Source organism: Vanellus vanellus (assembly GCF_965231255.1).
Source record: "Vanellus vanellus genome assembly, chromosome: Z".
In the NCBI taxonomy this organism is placed as follows: Eukaryota; Metazoa; Chordata; class Aves; order Charadriiformes; family Charadriidae; genus Vanellus; species Vanellus vanellus.
The window spans coordinates 40890979-40911894 of record NC_138908.1 but is presented as its reverse complement, the minus strand read 5'-3'; the positions used below and the strand labels follow the sequence as shown (position 1 = coordinate 40911894).

The 20916-nt window shown below is 38.2% G+C and overlaps 1 protein-coding gene across 2 annotated transcripts in view; it reads right to left on the bottom strand.

Annotated features, from left to right (window-relative positions):
• CNTNAP4 (contactin associated protein family member 4) overlaps window positions 1-20916 on the bottom strand; it is a gene marked incomplete at both ends in the record, with an annotated part of 255494 nt that overhangs the window by 77480 nt on the left and 157098 nt on the right. For both annotated transcript variants that reach the window (XM_082498062.1, XM_082498061.1), the window contains 4 exons: window positions 655-798; window positions 2799-2983; window positions 3154-3357; window positions 15307-15454. In XM_082498062.1, coding sequence (XP_082354188.1) covers window positions 655-798; window positions 2799-2983; window positions 3154-3357; window positions 15307-15454 — 681 coding nt within the window. The remainder of the gene's footprint in view (window positions 1-654; window positions 799-2798; window positions 2984-3153; window positions 3358-15306; window positions 15455-20916) is intronic.

Below are 20916 nucleotides of genomic sequence, written 5' to 3'. Positions count from 1 at the left end.
AATTTATAGAAAACCTTCCGTAACGTAGAAGAAAGTTGGATTGTTATTGGAACCATTTCTCTAAACAGTAAGGGATCTGATTAATACAACTTGGCCATGTCACAATAAATGCATTAAAACCACCAACCTAAACTAAAGCTCTTCAGACAAAGGGCAATATAAATTGACACACAGAACTTATCTATCAAATTTATAATACAGAAAACAGAAAATTATAATACAGAAACAGAGAAAACAGAGTGGATCAGTGTCCTCAGCAACAGAAGGCTTTTTAAATGTCCTGATGGTATTCTCATTAGTCAGGTGCAGAAGTCAAAGCCAAAGCTTTGATGGCTTCAGATGCCTCCTATTTTACTCACTGGCTTTTGTACGCACACAACAGTGAGATACTACACAACAGTGAGGTATCACACACATCTAAATGCCATCTAAAGAGCTTAAGAATAAAATGCGTCCTGCATTGTACACTTGATGACTGCGTACACAGCAGTGAATATAAAACAGCCCAATTAGGTGATTCCTTGATTTTTCTTTCATTAAACAACACAGTTTTTACTAGAACTTTATGTTAACATGTTGCATATGAAAGTGGCTGTGGTCATCGTCTTTTCTCTATTCTATTTATTTAGTCTTTCTTAACTATGAATCTCTTACCACAACGTAGATCTGAGATTTATGCCTCCTGGCCAGGTCAATAATGTTCACTCCGTTATAATAAATATTTTCAAAACACCCATGAAAGTTCCTGCGTGACAATGTCCCTGATTTTCCAGGCACTGGGATCCCTCCAAAGCTGAGCTTAGAAAGAGAAGAGAAATCAATGATACTATTAAGTAATTTTCTAAGAAAAGAAGTTGCCAATAAAATAAGAGCAGAAGTCAAAGACTGGCCAATAATGAATCTGCTACTTCTTGGCTATTCCCTTGTATCACATCTATGTATTAGAAGAACAGGCTAACAAAAATTAGGCTACATCAAGTTATACATATGAGTTAAAATATTCTGAAATGTTGGCTTCTTTTGCTTCTGAGGATGCCTTTTAACAGTTGCTTAGTATAGAGTCATATCAGTTTTCAGGGTCCATTACAGCTATAAAACCAAGGAGAGGAAGGACAAGGCCTGGAACATGCAGACCATGCTGGACAATGCAAAAAGGGAGAAGAGAGCTTGCTAAAAACTTTAGGAAATTTGAGCCTTCTCCACTGTGTGCAAATGGTAACTACCATAATAGAGGACAAGAGTACATAAAATTAAATTATCCTAGGGCAGATTCAAATCAAATGAAAGGAGATACTTTTTCCTTCTCAAAATTCTTAGGCTGTGCAGTTTCTTGATGCAATATTGTAGGTTTACTTGGGTTCAGAAAGAGACTGGAAGATTTAATAAAAATAAAAATCCATTGAGAGCTATTAAATTCAAGAATATCACTCTGTCTTAATAAATCCCTGAGGCTGAAACTGTTAGAAAGCAGTAGATTATTTTAGAAAAGCATTGCCACAAGAGTGACCTTAGCTATACATATATATATACATACATATATATGTTTGCACTCTTGGGTACCATCAGAAACAGGATGACCGTTTAAATGAACTTTTGAACACATTAATTTCAAAGCTATTCTGGTTGATGTTGTAGAAAAGCCCAGTTCAAAATATTTAATTTTGAAATATCACTTAATGTTTAAAATAATTTTATGAAAAAAACCTCAAAATTAAATATATCATGTTTCATTAAGTTATTAAATTGAGAATATTTTACAGTCAGAAATGCAATCCTAAATACAGTGATTCACACTTTTTTGGGAAGATTTTAGGCTTTTTTCCAGCTTTTGCTTTCCTTTCTACCTTGTATTGGTAACACATACTTCAAATTACAGTACGTGGAAGAGAAGGAAAATGAATTTGCAATACTGGTTGATTTAGTATAATAATTCTATTTGCCACTCAGTTAAAACTAATATTTGTTATTCCCTTTCTCTCTCTTTTTTCTTCTTTTTTTTTTTTTTTTTAATTGGTGTGATCCTCCAAGCCTTGGCATTGTGGCTTAGAGTCAGAAATTTTAAGGAGAATCATGACTTTAATCTTGTGAGTGATATTTTTGAAATGGAATAATTCAGACACGGAACAGCATGGAATCTTACTTTAAACTGCTTAAAAACACAAATGAGTAGAATAAATAATTTAGATCTGCAGGTTCCAGACACTCTGATCTACCACTCGTTGTCTCATCCAACAAACAAGACAGAGGCAAACATAAAGCTGCCAGTCATCACATTACAACTGTGAAACAGTTCTATTTTTTACTGCAGTTGGGAAACTGTCACAGCAAATTACGTCTACTCCTTTTCATGAATCTACCATTTGTGTAAGCAAGATTTTTTCACAGTACATTTGCCAGATTTATCAGGAATTTGAGTCTTAATTGAAACATTTCTAAAATGGTTTTATGCTGATGTATTGTAATTTTCACCAAGCCATAAAATAATAACTATGAGTTGGGGCTCATTCCTTAGGTTTACATAGCATTTACCACATTTGCAGCACTATTGAAACAAAGATATTAAAATAATGAATTCTGAGATGAAAAGGATGGTCTTTAGAAAATTTTGAGCTGCAAGTCTACTGGAGCATTAGTAATCTGAGAACATCTGTTTTTCTTTGATTCATTCCTTTAGGAGACAGAAAATCCCTAGAGTTTTAAGCACTACAAACTTCCTTAAGTTCTGTCTCCTTTGCTTGTTTCACTGCATTTACATAACAAAGTTAATAAATGTAACATAGGAAAGGTAATTTTCACACCTCATAATCAAGGTCCAAATAACTGAATTCTCCTTTTGCATGAAAATGATGAGTATGTTTATCCACTGTAAAGTTTACTTGATTGTTAAAGTGTTCAATGAGAACAGAATGCCAGTGTTGATCATCCAAAAGGCTGCCCAGAGTAATATTAATTTGGGCATTAGAAGGATGAGTTTTAGTATCACCTTGAAAGAAGAAAAATAAAAACTATTAATTCCATAAAAAATATAAGTAGTCAAATATATACTGCTAGTTCATCACACTCTACATTAAAATTCACTTAACAAATTAAAATAAGTTTTAGTCAAATAATACCTAATAACTATATTAGACATTATGAGACTGTAGTTGTTACCTAAATTAATGAGTAGGGACAGCTTTCCTTTAATTAGTTCCAGGGTAAGGTGGTCTTCATTTTGTCCTTCTCTGTGGAGGAGAATTCCATCACTTTGCATTGTCTTAAACTTCAGAGAAATCACGTCTTTCGGTGCACTCATGAGTTTTTGATTAAATGTGTAAATTAGACAACTTTTCCCGTCAAAGCCAACCACCTCGGACCCTAGAAGTAAAGAAATGAAAGATAATGTACAATTCCATGTCTAAAAGAAACACGTTGCACGTTACTTCAATATGGTATGAAGCCCAACCACTAACTATCCCTAGATTCACCTGTGCCCTGTAAAGCACAGCTCATTTCTCCTATTCCTGTTCTTCCCCAAATGACTGTCCTGTTTTAATGATGGTACTATCACTAGATAATAAAGCAAGGTGAGCAGAAGAGATCCAATCTAGTACTAATCTCACATGCTGAAAGGTCTTCCTTGCCTTGGAGCCATGAAGTACTTTGACCATTTCTGTTCTTACTGTATTCTTAGGGTGAAAATCTCTATTAATTTATCTGCAATTAATTCCAATTATCAAAATAAAGAAAAGAAAAATCATGCCCATTACATTTAACTGATTTTCAGTGCCTTCATGCAGGCTGTAGATTCAAACCACTATTAGAATCAATCTGGATATCTGTACAGTAGCGCAAAATAATATCATGGCATACTATTCTGGGAAGAAACAAAAATATTCTAAAATGAAAACCTGTCAGCTGCGAGTAGGGCCTGGTTCTCTTCATCAAGTGTTTTTTTACAGGCATCATAAACAAATGATGACTTTAATTAAGCTGAATTACAGTTTTGATACTGCAATATAGGACTTTGTATCATCAGTTTTCCAATATGGGCAACACAGAATCACAGAATGGTTGAGGGTGCCATGCACCTCTGGAGATCATCCTGTCCAGCTTCCTCACTCAAAGCAAGGTCAGTGCCAGCAGGTTTCTTAGGGACGTGTCCAGTCAGGTTTTGAGTATTTCCAGGGATAGAGATTACAGATCTCTGGGCAACCCATGCCAGTGTTCAACCATCCTCACAGTAAAAAACTGTATCCCAGTTCATGCTCATCACCTCTTGTCCTGTCACTGGACACCACTGAAAAGATCCTGGCTCCGTCTTCTTTACATCCTCCCATCAGGTATTAATATACATGGGTAAAATTCCCCTGGAGCCTTCTACTTTCCAATCAAAGCTTTCTCAAATTCTACTTATATGGCAGACGTTCCAGTCCCTTAAGCATATTGGTGGCTTTTGCTGGATTTTCTCCTGTATGTCCATGTCTTTCTCATAGTAAGGACCCCAGAACTGGACCCAGCAATTCAGACTTGTTTCATTACCATGACTGAACAGAGAGAAAGGATAACCTTCCTTGACCTGCTGGCAACACTCTTGCTAAAACAACCCAGGATGTTGTTGGCCTTTTGTGTTGCAAGGGCATGTTGCCAGCTCACGGTCAACCTGGTGTCTACCAGAACTCTCATGTCTTTTTATTCAAAGCCACCATCAGCCCCCAGCGTGTGCTGGCAAAGCCTTGCAGGCATTATTCCTCTACAGGCACAAGACCTTGCACTTTCCTTTGTTGAACAGCATAAGATTCCTGTCAGCCCAATTCTCCAGCCTGTCTGGGTCCCTTTAAATGGCATCAAAACCCTCTGTTGTGTCAATCAGTCCTCCAAGTTTTATTGGCTGCAAACTTGCTGAACATATACTTTGCCTCATCATCCAGGTCTTTAATGAAGATGTTCAACAGCACTGCAACCGTTATCAACCCATAGGATACATCACAAGTGAATAGACTCATCTTGTCTTTGTGCCTCTGATCCCAACTCCTTCAGCCACACAGTTCAGTCTGTTAAGTCCACTTCATTGCCCACACAAATAGCCTGTGCTTATCAGTTGTTTGTGAGGACATCGTGGTAAGCATCATCAAAGCTCTTGCTAAACTCAAGATAGCCAACACCCAACACTCCCTTTTCACTCTCTAAGGTAGTTATATCACTATATAGAAGGCAGTTAGTTTGGCCTGGCATGATTTCTCCTTTTTAAATCCATGCTGACTATTTACAATAATCTCCTCATGTTCACATGTTTGGAAATGGTTTCCGGGATAATTTGCTCCTTCAGCTTTCCAGGGATCGAAATGAGGTTGACCAGTTTGTATTTGCCCAGGTATTCCTTCTTGCTTTTGTTGAAGATAGGAGGGATATTTGCTCTCTTCCTCTCTTTAGGAACCTCTCCCCGTTGCCACTACCTTTCAAAGATAAACAAGTGTGGCCATTTTGAGGAATGATTGTGGCCAGTCCTCTCAGCACTCTGGGTGCATCCCAATAGGTCCATGGCCTTACACACGTCCAACTTGTTCAAATGTTACATAGACTCACCCTACTCCACTGAGGGTATCCCTTGCTCTTGTCTTTCCTGTGGGCCTCAGAGACCTGAGATTCCTGAAGGCAAGTCTTACCAGCAAAGATCATGGTGAAGAGGGCATTGAGTACCTCGGCTTTATCCATGTCTTTTGCCCCCACATCCCCTGCCTCACTCAGCAGTGAGCCCATATGTTTCCTAGTCTTCCTTTTCCTTCAGATATGCCTATGGAATCCCTTCTTGTCTTTCATGACCTTTATCAGTTTCAAATCCAGGTGGTTTGGCTTTCCTAACCACATCCCTGCAGGCTCAGACAATGTTTCTGAATTCCTCCTGGGTCATCTGACCTTGCTTCCACTTCTTGTACACTTCCTATTTAATGCTGAGCTCAATTAGGAGCTCCTTGCTCATCCATGCAGGCCTCCTGCTACTTTTGCTTGATTTCCTGCCTGTTGGGATAGACCTTTCTTGAGCTTGGAGGAAATGATCCTTGAAAATCAACAAGTTCTCCTGGTTCTCTCTTGTCTTCATGTTCATCTCTCATGTTACTCTTCTTCTTTCTGGTCCCTGACCATGAAAAAACCTGTTCCCTTGAAGGCCAGGGCTGTGATCTTGCTGTTTGCTTTGTTCCCTTCTCTCAGGATCTTGAACATCACAGTGTTATGGTTGTTGTAGCCAAGGCTGCCCCAGCTTTCTCATCACCATCAGTTCTTTCTTGTTTGCAAGTATGAGGGCCAGTAGAGTGTGTCATCTTGTCAGATCCTTGATCACCTGTGTTGGGAAGTTATCATTAAAGAACTCCAGAAAACTCCTGGATTGCTTACGCCCTGCTATACCAGCAGATACCAGGTTGATTAAAGTCTGCAATAAGGACCAAGGCCTGTGAACTGAACTCTAGTTTTCTGAAGGCCTTATCCATTTCTCCCATATCAGGCAGTCTGTAGCATATATCCATCACAACGACACCACCTTTGGTCTGTCCTCTAATCCTAACCTATAACCTCTGAGCTGTCTCATCATCTGTCCCCAAGCAGAGCTCCATGCACTCCTGCTGCTTGCTCCCATGAATGTCAGCTGCCTTTGCTCGTTGTCCTGGCTAGTCCTTTCTAAACAGCCTGTATCCATCTGTGGCACCACTCCAGTCATGTAAGTTATTCCACCATGTCTCTATGGTCTTGATGAGATCGTAGTATTTCAAATGCATGAAGACCTCAATCTCCTCTGTGTGTTCCCTGTGTTGTGTGCATTAGCACACAGGCACTGCAGAAAGGCATTGGCTTGTGTTGATTTCTCAGAAAAAGTGTGAGAACTTCCTCCATCACGTTGCCCTCACAGCAGCGCTTCCCTGTTTTTGTATCTGCACTTGATATGGTGAAATGCATTTCAGCCCTGGTTTGTTGTTTCTATGGTCTCTCTTGTATACACTGCCCCAAAGCCTTTGTTTGTCAAACCAGTCCAACACCTCACTTGATTTTGGGCCATCATCTCCTTCCCCCATCATTCCTAGTTTAGAGTTCTCCTCACCAGGTTGGCCAGCCTGCAGGAAAAGATGTTTTTGCCCTACATGGCCAAATAGATTCTATGTCTTCCTAGCAATTCTTGATCCTAAAAGAGTGTCCTGTTTGCTAAATCCGAATAATTGCTGCTGACATCAGCTGTGCAACTAGTTATTGATCCAAAGGATCCACCTCGTCTTCCTCAAACATTTCTCTTTTGTCAATAGGAACAAGGAAAACGCCACCTGAGACCCTATGCCCTTGCCCCTTGTCCCTAGAAGCATAGTCATGCTTGATACATATCAGGTCTCCCCTGGCAGTACTGTTGATGCCCACATGGAAAAGCAGCAGAGGGTTGCTGGACAAGCCTCAACAGTCTTTTCCACAATGTCCCGGATTCAAGTCCCTAGCAAGCAGCAAACCTCCCTAGAAAGCAGGTCAGAGAGGCAGGTACGGGGACCTCCAACACCTTCAATGGGGAGAGTTGGGGACACACCTCAACAGATGTCTTCACAGCATAATCATACACACGATGATTTTGAAGATCATCTAGTTCCAGTGCCTCTGCCATGGGAAGGGACATCTTTCACTAGATCAGGTTGCTCAAAGCCCCATCCAATCTGACCTTGAATACTTCCAATGAAGGGGCATCCACAAGTTCTCTGGGGAAACTTTTCCATTGTTTCACCACCATCATCATTAAAAAACAAGAAACAAAAATTCTTCCTTATGTCCAATCTAAATCTATCCTCTTTCAGTTTTAAACTGTTACTGTCCTGTTACTCTAGGCCCTGGAAAAAACTCTTCCTCCATATTTGTTGTAACACCCCTTTTAGGTATTGAAAGGTCACAATAAGGCCTCCCTAAAGCCTTCTCTCTTCTCCAGGTTGAACAACCCCAAATCCCTCAGCCTTTCTTCACATAGGAGAGCTGTTCCAGCCCTCTAATCATTTTCATGGCACTACTCTGGACCCACTCAAACAGGTCCATGTTTTAGTGCTGTTGTGAACCCCAGAGCTGGATGTAGTGTCTCATGAAAGTCAAGTAGAGGAGGAAAATCACCTCCCTTGACCTGCTTGATTCTGTACTATAAAAGACAAAACAATAAACTCCTAACTTTACAGATGAAGAAAAGAGCAATACTGAGGAATTTTCATTATTCAATTATGAATATATGCTTTCTGACATACTTAAATTCGGATTTCTTATGACTGTGCTAAAACGTAGGTTAACTTTACTTGGGGAAAAGGGCAGGGAATAGGGCAGGGAAAGGGCCAGAAAGGGCAAGAAAGGAAAGGGCAGGCGATGAAAGGGCAGGAAAGGGCAGGGCAAGGAACGGAAGGGAAGGGAAATAACTGATTTTATCCCACTAATATAAAGGATTAACTGTCAAAGTCAGTACAGATTGAACAAGACACACACAAAAGAACTGATAACACTATAAAAAGCTCATAGAGTATGCACAGTTCATAAGTAAAAAAGAAAAAGGTAATTACCCTTGAAAGATACATTTTTGAAATAAATGAAGATGTAAAGGATACTTAATAAAATATGAAGTTATTTTTCAACTGGCTGGTCGACTTCTTGAAAGTCAACAGAAACCCATTATCTATTTAATAAATTTTTTAATGTCATTAAAAATATTTCTCCACTTTGTCAGCATGGAAATGATCTCAATTCAAATTAACTATGGTACTTAAAGGCAGTCATTTATATTACATTTTCAAAAACTTTTGTCAAGGGAATACAGCTATGTTTTTTAAATCATTTCTTGATTTTTTCACATCTTGATAATGTACTTCTTATTTATGAAGAATTCATTTACCAAATATACAATGAATATATAGGACGTTCTGCAAAAAAATGAATCTTAGATTGACAATTTTACTTCATTACATAATTGATCAAATGTGGACAGTAAAAGTATTAATCAATGTTAAATTTAAATAACGAATGTGAATTTTAATAGCTTCAATAACAACTTCAATAATAGAACTTGTATATTGTTATGTATCTATCAAACCAGCTAACTAGGTATATTCTTAGTATGTACTGATAACAGCAGGTCTTTTTTGATTGGAAACAAACTCTTGTGATTAGTTATTGAGACAAGAGCATAAAAAACATTTAGCACTGCTTTCCAAAATCCCTTTCACTATTCTGCAGCGCTAGCACCTAAAAAGAAAAATCTACTCTGTTCAAATTTGGAAAATAAACAAAATCAAACCTTTCCCCCACCACCAGATTTTGGAGGGCTGCAGATTTTAATAAAAATTCTTATAACATTCCTCACACATATTTTGTCTTCACTATCTGTGCATTACCACTAGAAATAATTTGAAAGAGTTGTGAGAAATAAAATTTGGGTCTCCTACAGGGTTATCAGGGTAGAAAGAATGTGCCCAAATACCCAGAGTGTTGTAACATTTTCCTCTGTCATATTTACCAACTGCTGTCAGCTTCTAATAGTCCCTAGACTTGAACATCAATCTCCATGGATTTTCCCTACTCTACCATCATAAATAAGGGAAATTAAAAAAAAAAAAGGTTGATTTGCTTTGTGAACACTCAGCTTTTGTTTTCACAATTTACCTGTGTCTTTTACGTGTCTTTCTCAAACTGATGTAATCTAATTCCTTAGTATACTGTGAAAATACCTTTGGAAGTGATGAAATGTCTCTGAAAAACTGGAAATTCTCGAAACCTCCTCACAGACCATAGGATCAAGTGTTCTAGTGATCCTGAGCAAAAGTTTTAGCTGCAATATCTTTGAAATATAGTTTGATTTTTGTTCACCTTTAAATTGATTGAAATTAAAGCTAATGATCTATAAGGAATAAACTTTAAACAATGCAAACTATTTAACATCTTTTATTTTTTTTTTAGATATCCTGAGTCCTGACCAATTGTATTAAAACAAGAAATCTGGTCTCTGTTTCTTTCCAGTTTTGGGTAAAGCAGACCTGAAAAGGTTCACAGTGCTCAGAAAAGTTAAGTAAATCATGACTTAAATATTTCTTTAAACAAAGCCTTTGATAAAAAAAAAAAAAAGAGTTTCATGGTAAGATTGTTCATAATTAACCACATTTAAAAAGAACTTTTTTACAATCACATCCACATAAAACTCTAGAAAGCACGTTGTCCCATTTATGAAGAGGATGGGAAGTCCTTTCATTGACTGATGCAACTGTGCCGTCTATTTTACGCTTTCCAGCCAAGATGGGAATGCTCAGTAATAGTGTTAAGGGACTCTGGAAGAGGGTTTGCATATCACAGTATCTGCAGGGCTTGTTGTTAGGCACTGCATCTAACAATGTTTTAAAGTACAACATGCATTTAGTTCCCAGTTATCTTTCTCCTACAAGGTTATATAATTGTCATTTTTACATTTAAACCCATCTTTCTGTTTGTCATATTAAAAAGCCTTTTTTTTTTTTTAATTTTTAGTTTACTGACTTTCAGAGGATGGGATGAGAAAGAGCGTGTTGTAATGGAGAAAAAAATAAGCCAAAGACACTTCAAATTTCTCTTTTTCAGTGACAGGGGATTGCTTAACCTGAACTCTGTTTTATGTGACTTAACTGTCACAATCTGACATTTCAGGAACAAGATACAGGAAAAGTCTGTAGAGATTAATCAATCTCTTTTGCACACACTAAATACGTAAAACTATCAGGCAAAGGCTGAGAGAGATTTTGGGGTGAGATTTTTTTGGCAGCACAGTGTTTGTGGTGCAGTCATGAACAAGCAGATTTCATCAGTCCACATGAAGCCAGGTAGTTCACCTGGAAGCAGAAAACATCTCTCTTTTTTTCTTACATGAAAAAGACTGTAGAACAGGAGTAAGAAAACTGAGGAACATGGAAGAGGTAGCAGACCGAGGAAGGAGAAGAACCAAACACAAAAGAATACAGAGGACCTTTTTCAATGTTTCATGTAACTCCATAACCGACAACCCTTATTTATCTTTTCTATTCCATAAGCATGAAAAGGCAAAAATTGAAGGACTTGTTCTGGATGCATGCTTTACAAATATATAAAATGTAACAGTTCTTGGCCTAAGAAGTTTATAATAAAAAGGGGGCTCTGTGTAAAAAAGAAGGAAAAAAAACACATAATAACCTGGTTTATCCTAGGGACATCTATCACAGACCTTACCAAACCTCATTGAGACTATAATTAAACGGGAAACAATAGTGCTGAGGATACTAGGCTAAGTTATTCAGAGCAGGTATTTGGCTGGAAGGCAACAGAGCAGCAACTTGAAAGTAGTACCAACAGTGGTCCTGCATTACTTCACTAAGATAGCAATGACTTCTTTTAGATGTAACAGACATGCATTTTTCAGTATCGCTTTATGGAATAGTAAGATCAATTTTATATATTCCTGCAGTTTTAGTTTTAGGTGTGTGATTTGCAACAGATAAGACTGAACGAAGAAATTACTGCATTTGCACTTGAATACAGAACACAGTCCACATATTCAGTGGTAAATGGAGAGAGAGTTATTTACACTTAGAATCATAGAATTATCTAGGTTGGAAGGGTCCTTTAACATCACCAAGTCCATTCATCAGCCTAACATTGCCAAAACCAACACCAAACCATGTCTTTAAGCACGTCTACCCATCTTTTAAAAACCTCCAGGGAAGGTGATTCCACCACTTTCCTGGGCAGCCCGTTCCAATGCATGAGAACCTTTTCTGTGAAGAAATTTTTCCTAATATCCAATCTAAACCTTATCTGGCATAACCTGAGGTAATTTCGTCTTGTCCTATCACTTGTTACTAGCGAGAAGAGGTCAACTCCCACCTCTCTACAGCCTCCTTTCAGGTAGTCGTAGAGTGCGATAAAGTCTCCCTTCAGCCCCCTTTTCTCCAGGCTAAACAACCCCAGCTCCCTCAGCTGCTTCTCATAAAGCTTGTGCTCTAGACCCTTCACCAGATTCATTGTCTTTCTCTGGACAGACTCCAGAACCTCAATGTCTTTCTTGTAGTGAGGGGCCCAAAACTGAACACAGTATTTGAGGTGCGCCCTTACCAGTGCTGAGTACAAGGGAACTATCATCACTTCCCTAGTCCTGCTGGCCACAACATTCTTGATACAAAGTAGGATGCTGTTGGCCTTCTTGGCCACCTGGGCATACTGCTGGCTCATGTTCAGCCAGCTGTCAACCAGTAACCCCAGGTCCTTTTCCCCTGGGCGTCTTTCCAACCACTCTTCCCCAAGCCTGTAGCGTTGCATGGGGTTGCTGTGACACAAGCACAGGACCCAGCACTTGGCTTTGTTGAACATCGTATCATTGGCCTCAGCCCACCAATCCAGCCTGTCCAGATCCCTCTGTAGAGCCTTCCTAACCTCAAGCAGGTCAACGCTCCCACCTAACTTGGTGTCATCTGCAAACTTATGGAGGGTACACTCGAGCTCCTCATCCAGGTCTTTGATAAAGATATTAGAGAGAACCGGCCCCAACACTGATCCCTGGGGAACACCACTTGTGACCGGCCATGAGCTGGATTTAACTCCATTCACTGCCATTCTCTGGGTATGGCAATCCAGCCGTTTTTTTACCCAGTGAAGAGAACACCCATCCAAGGCATGAGCAGTCAGTTTCTCCAGGACGATGCTGTGTGAAACAATATCAAAGGCTTTACTAAAGTCCAGGCAAACAACACCTGCAGCCTTTCCCTCTTCCACTAGGCAGGTCAGCTTGCCATAGAGGGAGATCAGGTTTGTCAAGCAGGACCTGCTTTTCCTGAACCCATACTGACTGGGCCTGACCACATGCTTGTCCTGCCTGTGCCATGTAATGGCACTCAGGATGATCTTCTCTATAACTCTCCCAAGCACTGAGGTCAGACTGACTGGTGTGTAGTTCCCTGGATCCTCCCTCTGGCCTTTCCTGTGGATGGGCACCACATTTGCTAACCTCCAGTGAACTGGGACCTCCCGGTTAGCCACGACTGCTGGATCCACCCTTGGGTGGATCCCAACTGGCCCCAGAGACTTCTGTGTGTCTAAGTGGTGTAGCAGGTCCCTCACCATTTCCCCTTGGATTATGTTCATTCTGCTCCCCACCCCTGTCTATTAGCTCAGGGGGCTGGGTACTCACAGAATAAGTGTGTACAATGTAAGACTCAGTGAGATCTCTCTGAAGGGAAGATTGAGAAATGGGAAATCTGGAAAGTGTGAATCAAAGTTAAAGTGTGACCAGCACTTCTGCTTTTCTTTATTTTCTGGTCCTGCCCGGAAAATAACACAGCAATTCAGAAACTGCAAGGCATAATTACTGTAACAATAACTACATGTCCTGCATGTGTCTAATAAATGGAGGAAAAAGCTGGAAATAAATAATTTTTGAAATTATTAAATATATTTTAGAACCATAAGACTATAAACACCTGGTTTATCTTCAACAGCAATCACTGAGTTGAACTACTACAAGTACATGGTAATTCTAGATGTTCAAAATAAATAAAGAGATGATAAACAGTCTGCAATTCATTTAGAATGAAATAATTTATACATAGAAAAAGTAAGAATTTCAAGAAATTTTAACATTATTAATACAGAGAAAATCTTATGCAGCTTATAAAAAATTTCCATATTTTCAATGCTATCACATTCTTTATGTACTGCATTACTGCGGGTAATGGATGAAATAAATAGTCATTGTAATTTGTATTGTACCTGCTTATTTTATATGTTTTATTATATTTAGTAACATGGACACTGTCCTCTTTTTGCCATTGAGACTCATAGATTTTCCACTGGCAGCATGGCAATAGGGACATCACAGAAGAGAGCCGTAAGATACGCTGGAAGGTGTGATAATTACAGTAGTGAATGTAGATAATTGAAATCTAGATTTTTGGCATCTGAAAAAGAGAGCTCTTCAGTTTGGAAATGTTTGAGAACAAGACTTTGAGTAAGAATTTAAACTTTGTTGAATGTTCAAGGTAAAGGACTGGGAGGAAGCAAAGTTGATTGACTTCCAGTGTAGCTTAGAGGCAGGAAAGAATGTACTCTCATCAAGTACCACAGAGATGAGATTTCAAATGGGAGACTCAGATGAGCTTTCCACTGGGAATGATAAAGTCATCTTTTCAGCTTCCGTTTTTAACTTCTAGTAGTCTTGGTACTTAAAACAGTAGGGGATGAGTTGAAATCTGACCACGTTTCTTAGTTACAGCAGTGTCATTAGATTGTTCTATGATTCATGAATCCTGTTGTCAGTTTCCAGACAGATGTCACTGAAAAATTCTGTGCATTTTTAGCTTCTCACACCCTTTTCCTGCCATGAGCTATCTGTTCTGTGGGATGGGGCAGTTTACCTAATTTCTGAGGTGACCTCTTGCAGCCAGGTTGAAATTTTCAGTATCCTTAGTTCATGGTCTTTTACTTGTTTTACAAAGCCAAGTTTAAGGCAGAAAGCTCAGAGACGTGTTTTACTGATGTTCACTTAAAGTCTGATAGTAATGAATTCAGAAGAGGTCCACCATGTAAAGTGTAACTGAAGCATAGAAGTTGAAAAAAACGATCCTACAAAAAACACAGCTAAAAGTACTTAAAACAAGCAATTAAAGAGGTTGCTTAAAATAAATTCTGTTTCCCTAATGGAGAAAAGATATGGAAAATAAAAATCAGTAAACAACTTGCTAAGAGGAATATTTTTTAAAAAGTCCAGAGATGAAGAACAGTAACAGGAAGACAACAGGAAGTTTTACATTGTCCAGAAGACCAATACAATCATAACATGTACGCATTTGTCTTCCAAATGCTTATATCTGTTATTAATGTTTTATTAATGACATAAAAATTATTCTAAAAGTACCTCAAATATATAACAGCTTTGACATGTTCTTCAGTTGTGTATTTGTAGGTATATCTACTTGTACTCTTATTGGCTCAGGACCAAGACTATCTATATTTAAAACTGTGAATATTTTCCATGTTTAGCCCTTCCAGTAGAAAGTATAACATGTCAAGATGCAGTTTTTAAGACTATCAAAAAAAAGAGTTTGCAGTAAATCGGTTATTGGATCATGTCCACACAATTCATTCAAACACAGAAAGAACTGGAAAATAAGCACCATATATTGTTACATGATGCAGAAATAGTGGAGTCTGCACATAAACTTATTGAATCAGTTTTACTCAAGAATAAATTTAAGCTTAGAAATCTGTTTACAAGTGTAATTTAGGCAGCAAAAAACAATGATAAATAGTTCTTTCATTTATCTGATTCAGCAAAACACTTACTGTATGTGCATCCATACACTTCAATGCGCATTCCAATTCTGCCGTTTGGATTCCAGTCCAAAGGCACAAAACGGAGAAATCTTGCTTTAATCGAATGCTGAAGCTTATAGTATACGACACTGTCCGCATTTGTGTTTCCAGAAAAGGCCTACAAGAAAATGAAAAAGAAATCAGCCACATCCATATTTAATACAGAAATATATGGAAGTATTGCTGATTTTTTCATTTTAAACCCTCATCTGGCAAACAGTCAAGCACAGGAATAAAATGTAATTGTCAGTGAATTCCATAGGAACAACTGCCAAATCAGTCTTTGTTATTTTTATGGATCAAGTGTTAAGTCATCTCTGCATTTAGCACTGACACCACACATTAAAAATCTTACACCTACTAATATTTAATTGAAAGAAACATTCTAAAACCAAACATTTCTTTCACAAAATGTGTAAAACATTCTGTCATTTTAGTGTATTGTGCCATCTAATAATTTTTCATAACACAACAGAGTGAGCTCTATGACTTCCACTTACCAAAAGGCTAGATAAATTTCATTGCAAGCCTATGTTTTAGATGCATAGTATGCTGAATCCAAAAAGTTCTTACACTGATAGACTATGGTGTTGAAAGACTCTGGTTCCCAACTAAAGAATCCAGAGAATTATAAAAGGATTTTAATTGAGTGTTCTGTTGAAAAAGAAAAATCTAAATTTCAACTTTTTTTTTGCCCAGGTGAGATATTAAAAAAAATAAAGTACTATCATAGATAAATTTGGGGGGCAATATTTAACAGATAAGATTACTTTCCTTTTTTTTTTTTTTGCATAAAGAAAACATAAAGAAACAGAAAGAAATGTGAAGAAAAATATAAAAAAATCTAGAGAGATGTAATCATGAACTTTAGCATCCTAAAGACTGGAGAATATCTTCTGATTGTTCAGGTGTGTGGGATTTTTTTCTCATTGCCTGTTTGTGATATGTGAAGCTCAAAGACTTTGTTCACATATTTTGCATCTAAATATCTGATAAATTAGACAGAAATAGCTCTCTGAAATACTTTGATGAGCAGAATTGAAAAAACTATACATTTCTGGATATATGGACAGTACTGCTGCTGTAGCTATAAGCCGCAGATGTTGCAACTGCAACTTCTCTTTCCATAATTTTTTGAAGCAGAGGTGAGCTTTATTGCAAGAATTTTGCACCTTCCCTCCCATGCAATAGTAAAATTTTAATACATCCTTATCTCTGAATATTCAATAGAGAAAGAAAAGAAAAGAAAGGAAATAAGAAAACAGTTAGTGAATGGGCTCATTACGGATAACCTTTTAAGCTAGTAATAAGCAATGAGAGTTAGTGACTCTGAATGTCCACACCACTTTTCAGCCTCATGCTTTAGAATTTCACTATCACAGTGGGTGAAGGTGGAAACATGCCAAAACAAACACCAGAAAAGAGCTACTGTTTGGAGGGTGAGACCCTTTCAGAACTTTTGTCCCTTTAAATCCTTATTTGCAGTCTGTAACAAATACAGCTTCCAAACAAAGCGTCAATTAGTTTGTTGACTGAACCAGAACCCAGGCCCCAGAATTTTAAGTACTGTGAGTAAATGAAGTGTTCGATTAAGATTTAAATTTTTTCCAAAATCATTTTCGGAGGGCAGCCACCTCATGAAAATTAGTTGTTAAGTTTTGAGTCCAGAATATATATTCCTTAGTTTTTTACATCAGGGTATACTTAAGCCATGTGTTCTTAATTTAAAATTAGTTTTTTGACTTCAGTAATGCCCTAAAAGTAATTCAAACTACTCTTTAAACCATTCAGAATGGTCAATTTAAAAATCAATACGTTTAGCTGTCATATTACAAGCTTTTATCTGGGAAGAACACATTTTAAAGTGTATCGAGTTGAGTATTAAATGGGTCTTTATTGCTTGATTTTAAACACTCTAAAGGTTAAAATACATAGTTTGGGGCTTTTTTCAGTTTTAATCCTTTTCACAGGAAAGAGGAGGCAATCAGGCACCTTTTTCTCCAGAATACAAATACTAAAGGCGTACTCGAAGCCTATGAAAGTAGCCTGTAGGCTTTTTAGAGGAGAAGCATATTAAACATGACAGATACACCTGTCTTTACAGTAGAATGCAATTGCTGTTTCACGGTTCAATCCAGCAATCGTTTAAATACACAACAATTATAACCATTTAATGAGCTTCCTTCCTCCCACCCCAGCCTTCTTCAGACTGTTCAGATCACCTCATTCTTGTGTGAAATTGCTTGAAGGGAACATGCCATTCTCTAGATTATGTAGATTTCTCACAACCTACACAGGCTAAAGACTTGGTTAAAAAGACTTAATGTGACCCTCAGTTAATATGAATGTTACACATAATAAGCATTGTTTGCATAAATATTAATAGGGTTGTAAAGCTAACCCCTCCAATGTAACTGTCTACTGAATCTTAGTTAACGCTTTTACAGATACTATATTATACTGCTTTTTAATAGCATGAAGACATGCCATCTTTCTCAAAGAATGCAGCTTTTGAAACATGGAAACACTATATTGCTGTTAGCCTTAAACATTAGCAGGTGCACTTAGGAGCATAGATGTCTAAGTAGATAGCTGTCCATGGCCTATTTTATTCCACGAAGGTGAAGTACACCAGGGTCTGCAGAAGCCTGAAATGAGGGCCTACTCTCAAACTTGTTTTAATCCTTATTTAATTCCTAACCCTGTAGTTTCTTTACTTCAAGCTATTTTAACCCTTTTAATAAATAGAAGGGTTAAATAAATAAATAAATTTTAATTATTTAATTATTCAGTTCATTATGGCATTCGAAATCACACATGTGCTCCAGACTGTATTAGTAAAGCTAAATCCTCTGTGTTGAAGCTCAGAACAACTGTGAAGGTAAGCTTACATCAAGATAATGTAAAAAGTTGTTTGTTTCCCTCTCCATCCTATAACTAGAAAGCAAATAGGTTTTTAGACCAGGGGTAACACCAAGCATCATGTCCAAAACTTCCTCAGCCAATCAAAAAGTCCCCCATAGGTAAAGTTGTGTATGAGACATGCACTGTGTATACTGAGCCATACTTTAGATCACCTAGAACAGATAACGCTCATTTATGAATGCAACTTCTACAGTATAATAGACTATATATACACTGTAAAATATACTATAGGACTAAATAATATGCACAATGTTTTTACATATACTGTGTACCTATTGTAAGAAATATATTTATTACAAATATTACTTTGTGTTAAATACAAATATTACTATTTTAAGTAAGTATACTTAGATGAAAATTACTATTTCTTGCTTAATGACAAGAACTGGAACAGGACTCCAACCTGAATAATTTTTTTGGAAGAGGAAGTTTAAGTGTACCTCAAGAATGGTCAGAGCTCATCGTGTGTTTTATGAGTTCTACTACCAAAACCTGCAAAAGCAACTAAGAGATGTTCCTATAAAATACTTGCCATTGTTGCACGATGATGGTTATGCTTTGGAAACACTGTCAAGCCAAACTGCCTGTAAAAGTTTTTCTGCTTATGACACACACCAAAACTGTAGTTGGTATTAGTGCCAGGGGTCGTCAGGAAGGGAATAGAAATCTCCATAGGCTACTGGCAATATATATAGACCGGACAGAAAAAAAAAAAAAAAAGGCTAGAAAATCATCATAAATTCTTGTTCCAGTCAATGTCTAATACTTGTAACATCTTCTGCTATTTCCATAGGGGCATACTCCATTGTCAAGTTCTGAGGCATTTACATCATCTGCACATTGTGCACATCATCTGACCAATGTTATGGTCAAAATAAAAAATATCTGACTGGCTGTAGCAATAACACAACTTCCAAGCAAAAAAGTGGAGGGATCTTGAAATCACTGGCATGGTGCAACCACAACTAACTAATGTCAGATGTATTGATGTCATGCACGAGATATTATGTTTGCCCTTTCATTCAGTGGTTCCCTCAATCTATCACCTTCCTTAGTTTGGGCTTGGTTGCTTTTTGATTTGTTTGTTTATTAGGGGCTTTATGATATAAATGTTTCTAACGTGCTTGCCTAAAAGATTTCATATGTTTGTGGCATACTGATTTCAGCATTTAATATTATAAACTTGAGCAATGCGATTCACAAAGTACAATTCCATTTGAACACAATGTTATTTGGAAAACAAAAAATAAACAGAAAATAATTCTAAAAAATCCTGCGAAAGAAGAGATTTTAAAGGTTACTTCATCTATAATTATATTTTTCACTTAGTGTTTTTGCAGTCCTTTAAGAATGTTTTAAGGAATACCCTTCAACGTTATATTTTAAATAACTTTTAATTCATTGTGCTGTAGAATTTGCCACTAAAGTACAATATATTCTACTTTTAGATCAAAAATTCAGAATTGGAATCTGATAGTTTTTAGCACTGAAAATCACAGAATCACAGAATCATCAGAGTTGGAAGGGACCTCTAGAGATCATCTAGTCCAACTCCCCTGCCAAAGCAGCATTGCCTAGAGCACATTACTCAGGACTGCATCCAGGCGGGTCTTGAAAATCTCCAGGGAAGGGGACTCCACAACCTCCCTGGGCAGCCTGTGCCAGTGCTCTGTCACCCTCACCGTAAAGAAGTGTTTCCGTGTATTTGAACGGAACTTCCTGTGTTCTAACTTGTGCCCATTGTCCCTCGTCCTGTTACTTGGAACCATTGAAAAGAGCCTGGCTCCATCCTCCTTCAACCCACCCTTTAGATACTTGTACGCCATAATAAGGTCTCCCCTCAGCCTTCTCTTCTCCAGGCTAAAGAGTCCCAGCTCTCTCAGCTTTTCCTCATAAGGGAGATGCTCCAAGCCCTTAATCATCTTAGTTGCTCTTCGCTGGACTCGCTCCAGCAGTTCCCTGTCCCTCTTGAACTGGGGAGCCCAAAACTGGACGCAGTATTCCAGTTGTGGCCTCACCAGTGCAGAGTAGAGGGGGAGAATGACCTCCCTCGACCTACTGGCCACACTCTTCCCTATGCAGCCCAGGATTCCATTGGCCTTTTTGGCGACAAGGGCACATTGCTGGGCCATGGACAATTTACTGTCTACCACAACCCCCAGATCCTTCTCCTCCAAGCTACTTCCCAGCAGGTCCGCCCCTAACCTGTACTGGTGCCTAGCATTCTTCCTCCCCAGGTGCAGGACCTTGCACTTGGTTTTGTTGAACCTCATTAGGTTCTTCTCTGCCCAGCTCTCCAGCCTGTCCAGGTCATGCTGGATGGCAGCACGGCCCTCTGGGGTGTCAGCCACCCCACCCAGTTTGGTATCATCAGCAAACTTGCTGAGGATACACTCTGTCCCCTCATCCAGGTCATTAATGAATATATTAAACAAAATTGGACCGAGTATTGACCCCTGGGGGACACCACTGGTTACAGGCCTCCAACTAGACTCTGTGCCGCTGATCACAACCCTCTGAGTTCTGTCCCGCAGCCAACTCTCAATACTACTGTTTTTTTTCTTTCATTTCACTAACCAAGAGGAATACAAATCTCCCAGCTAGTTTCTAGACATCTCTGAGTGCTATTTAAATTACAAATGGCAAAAACAGACT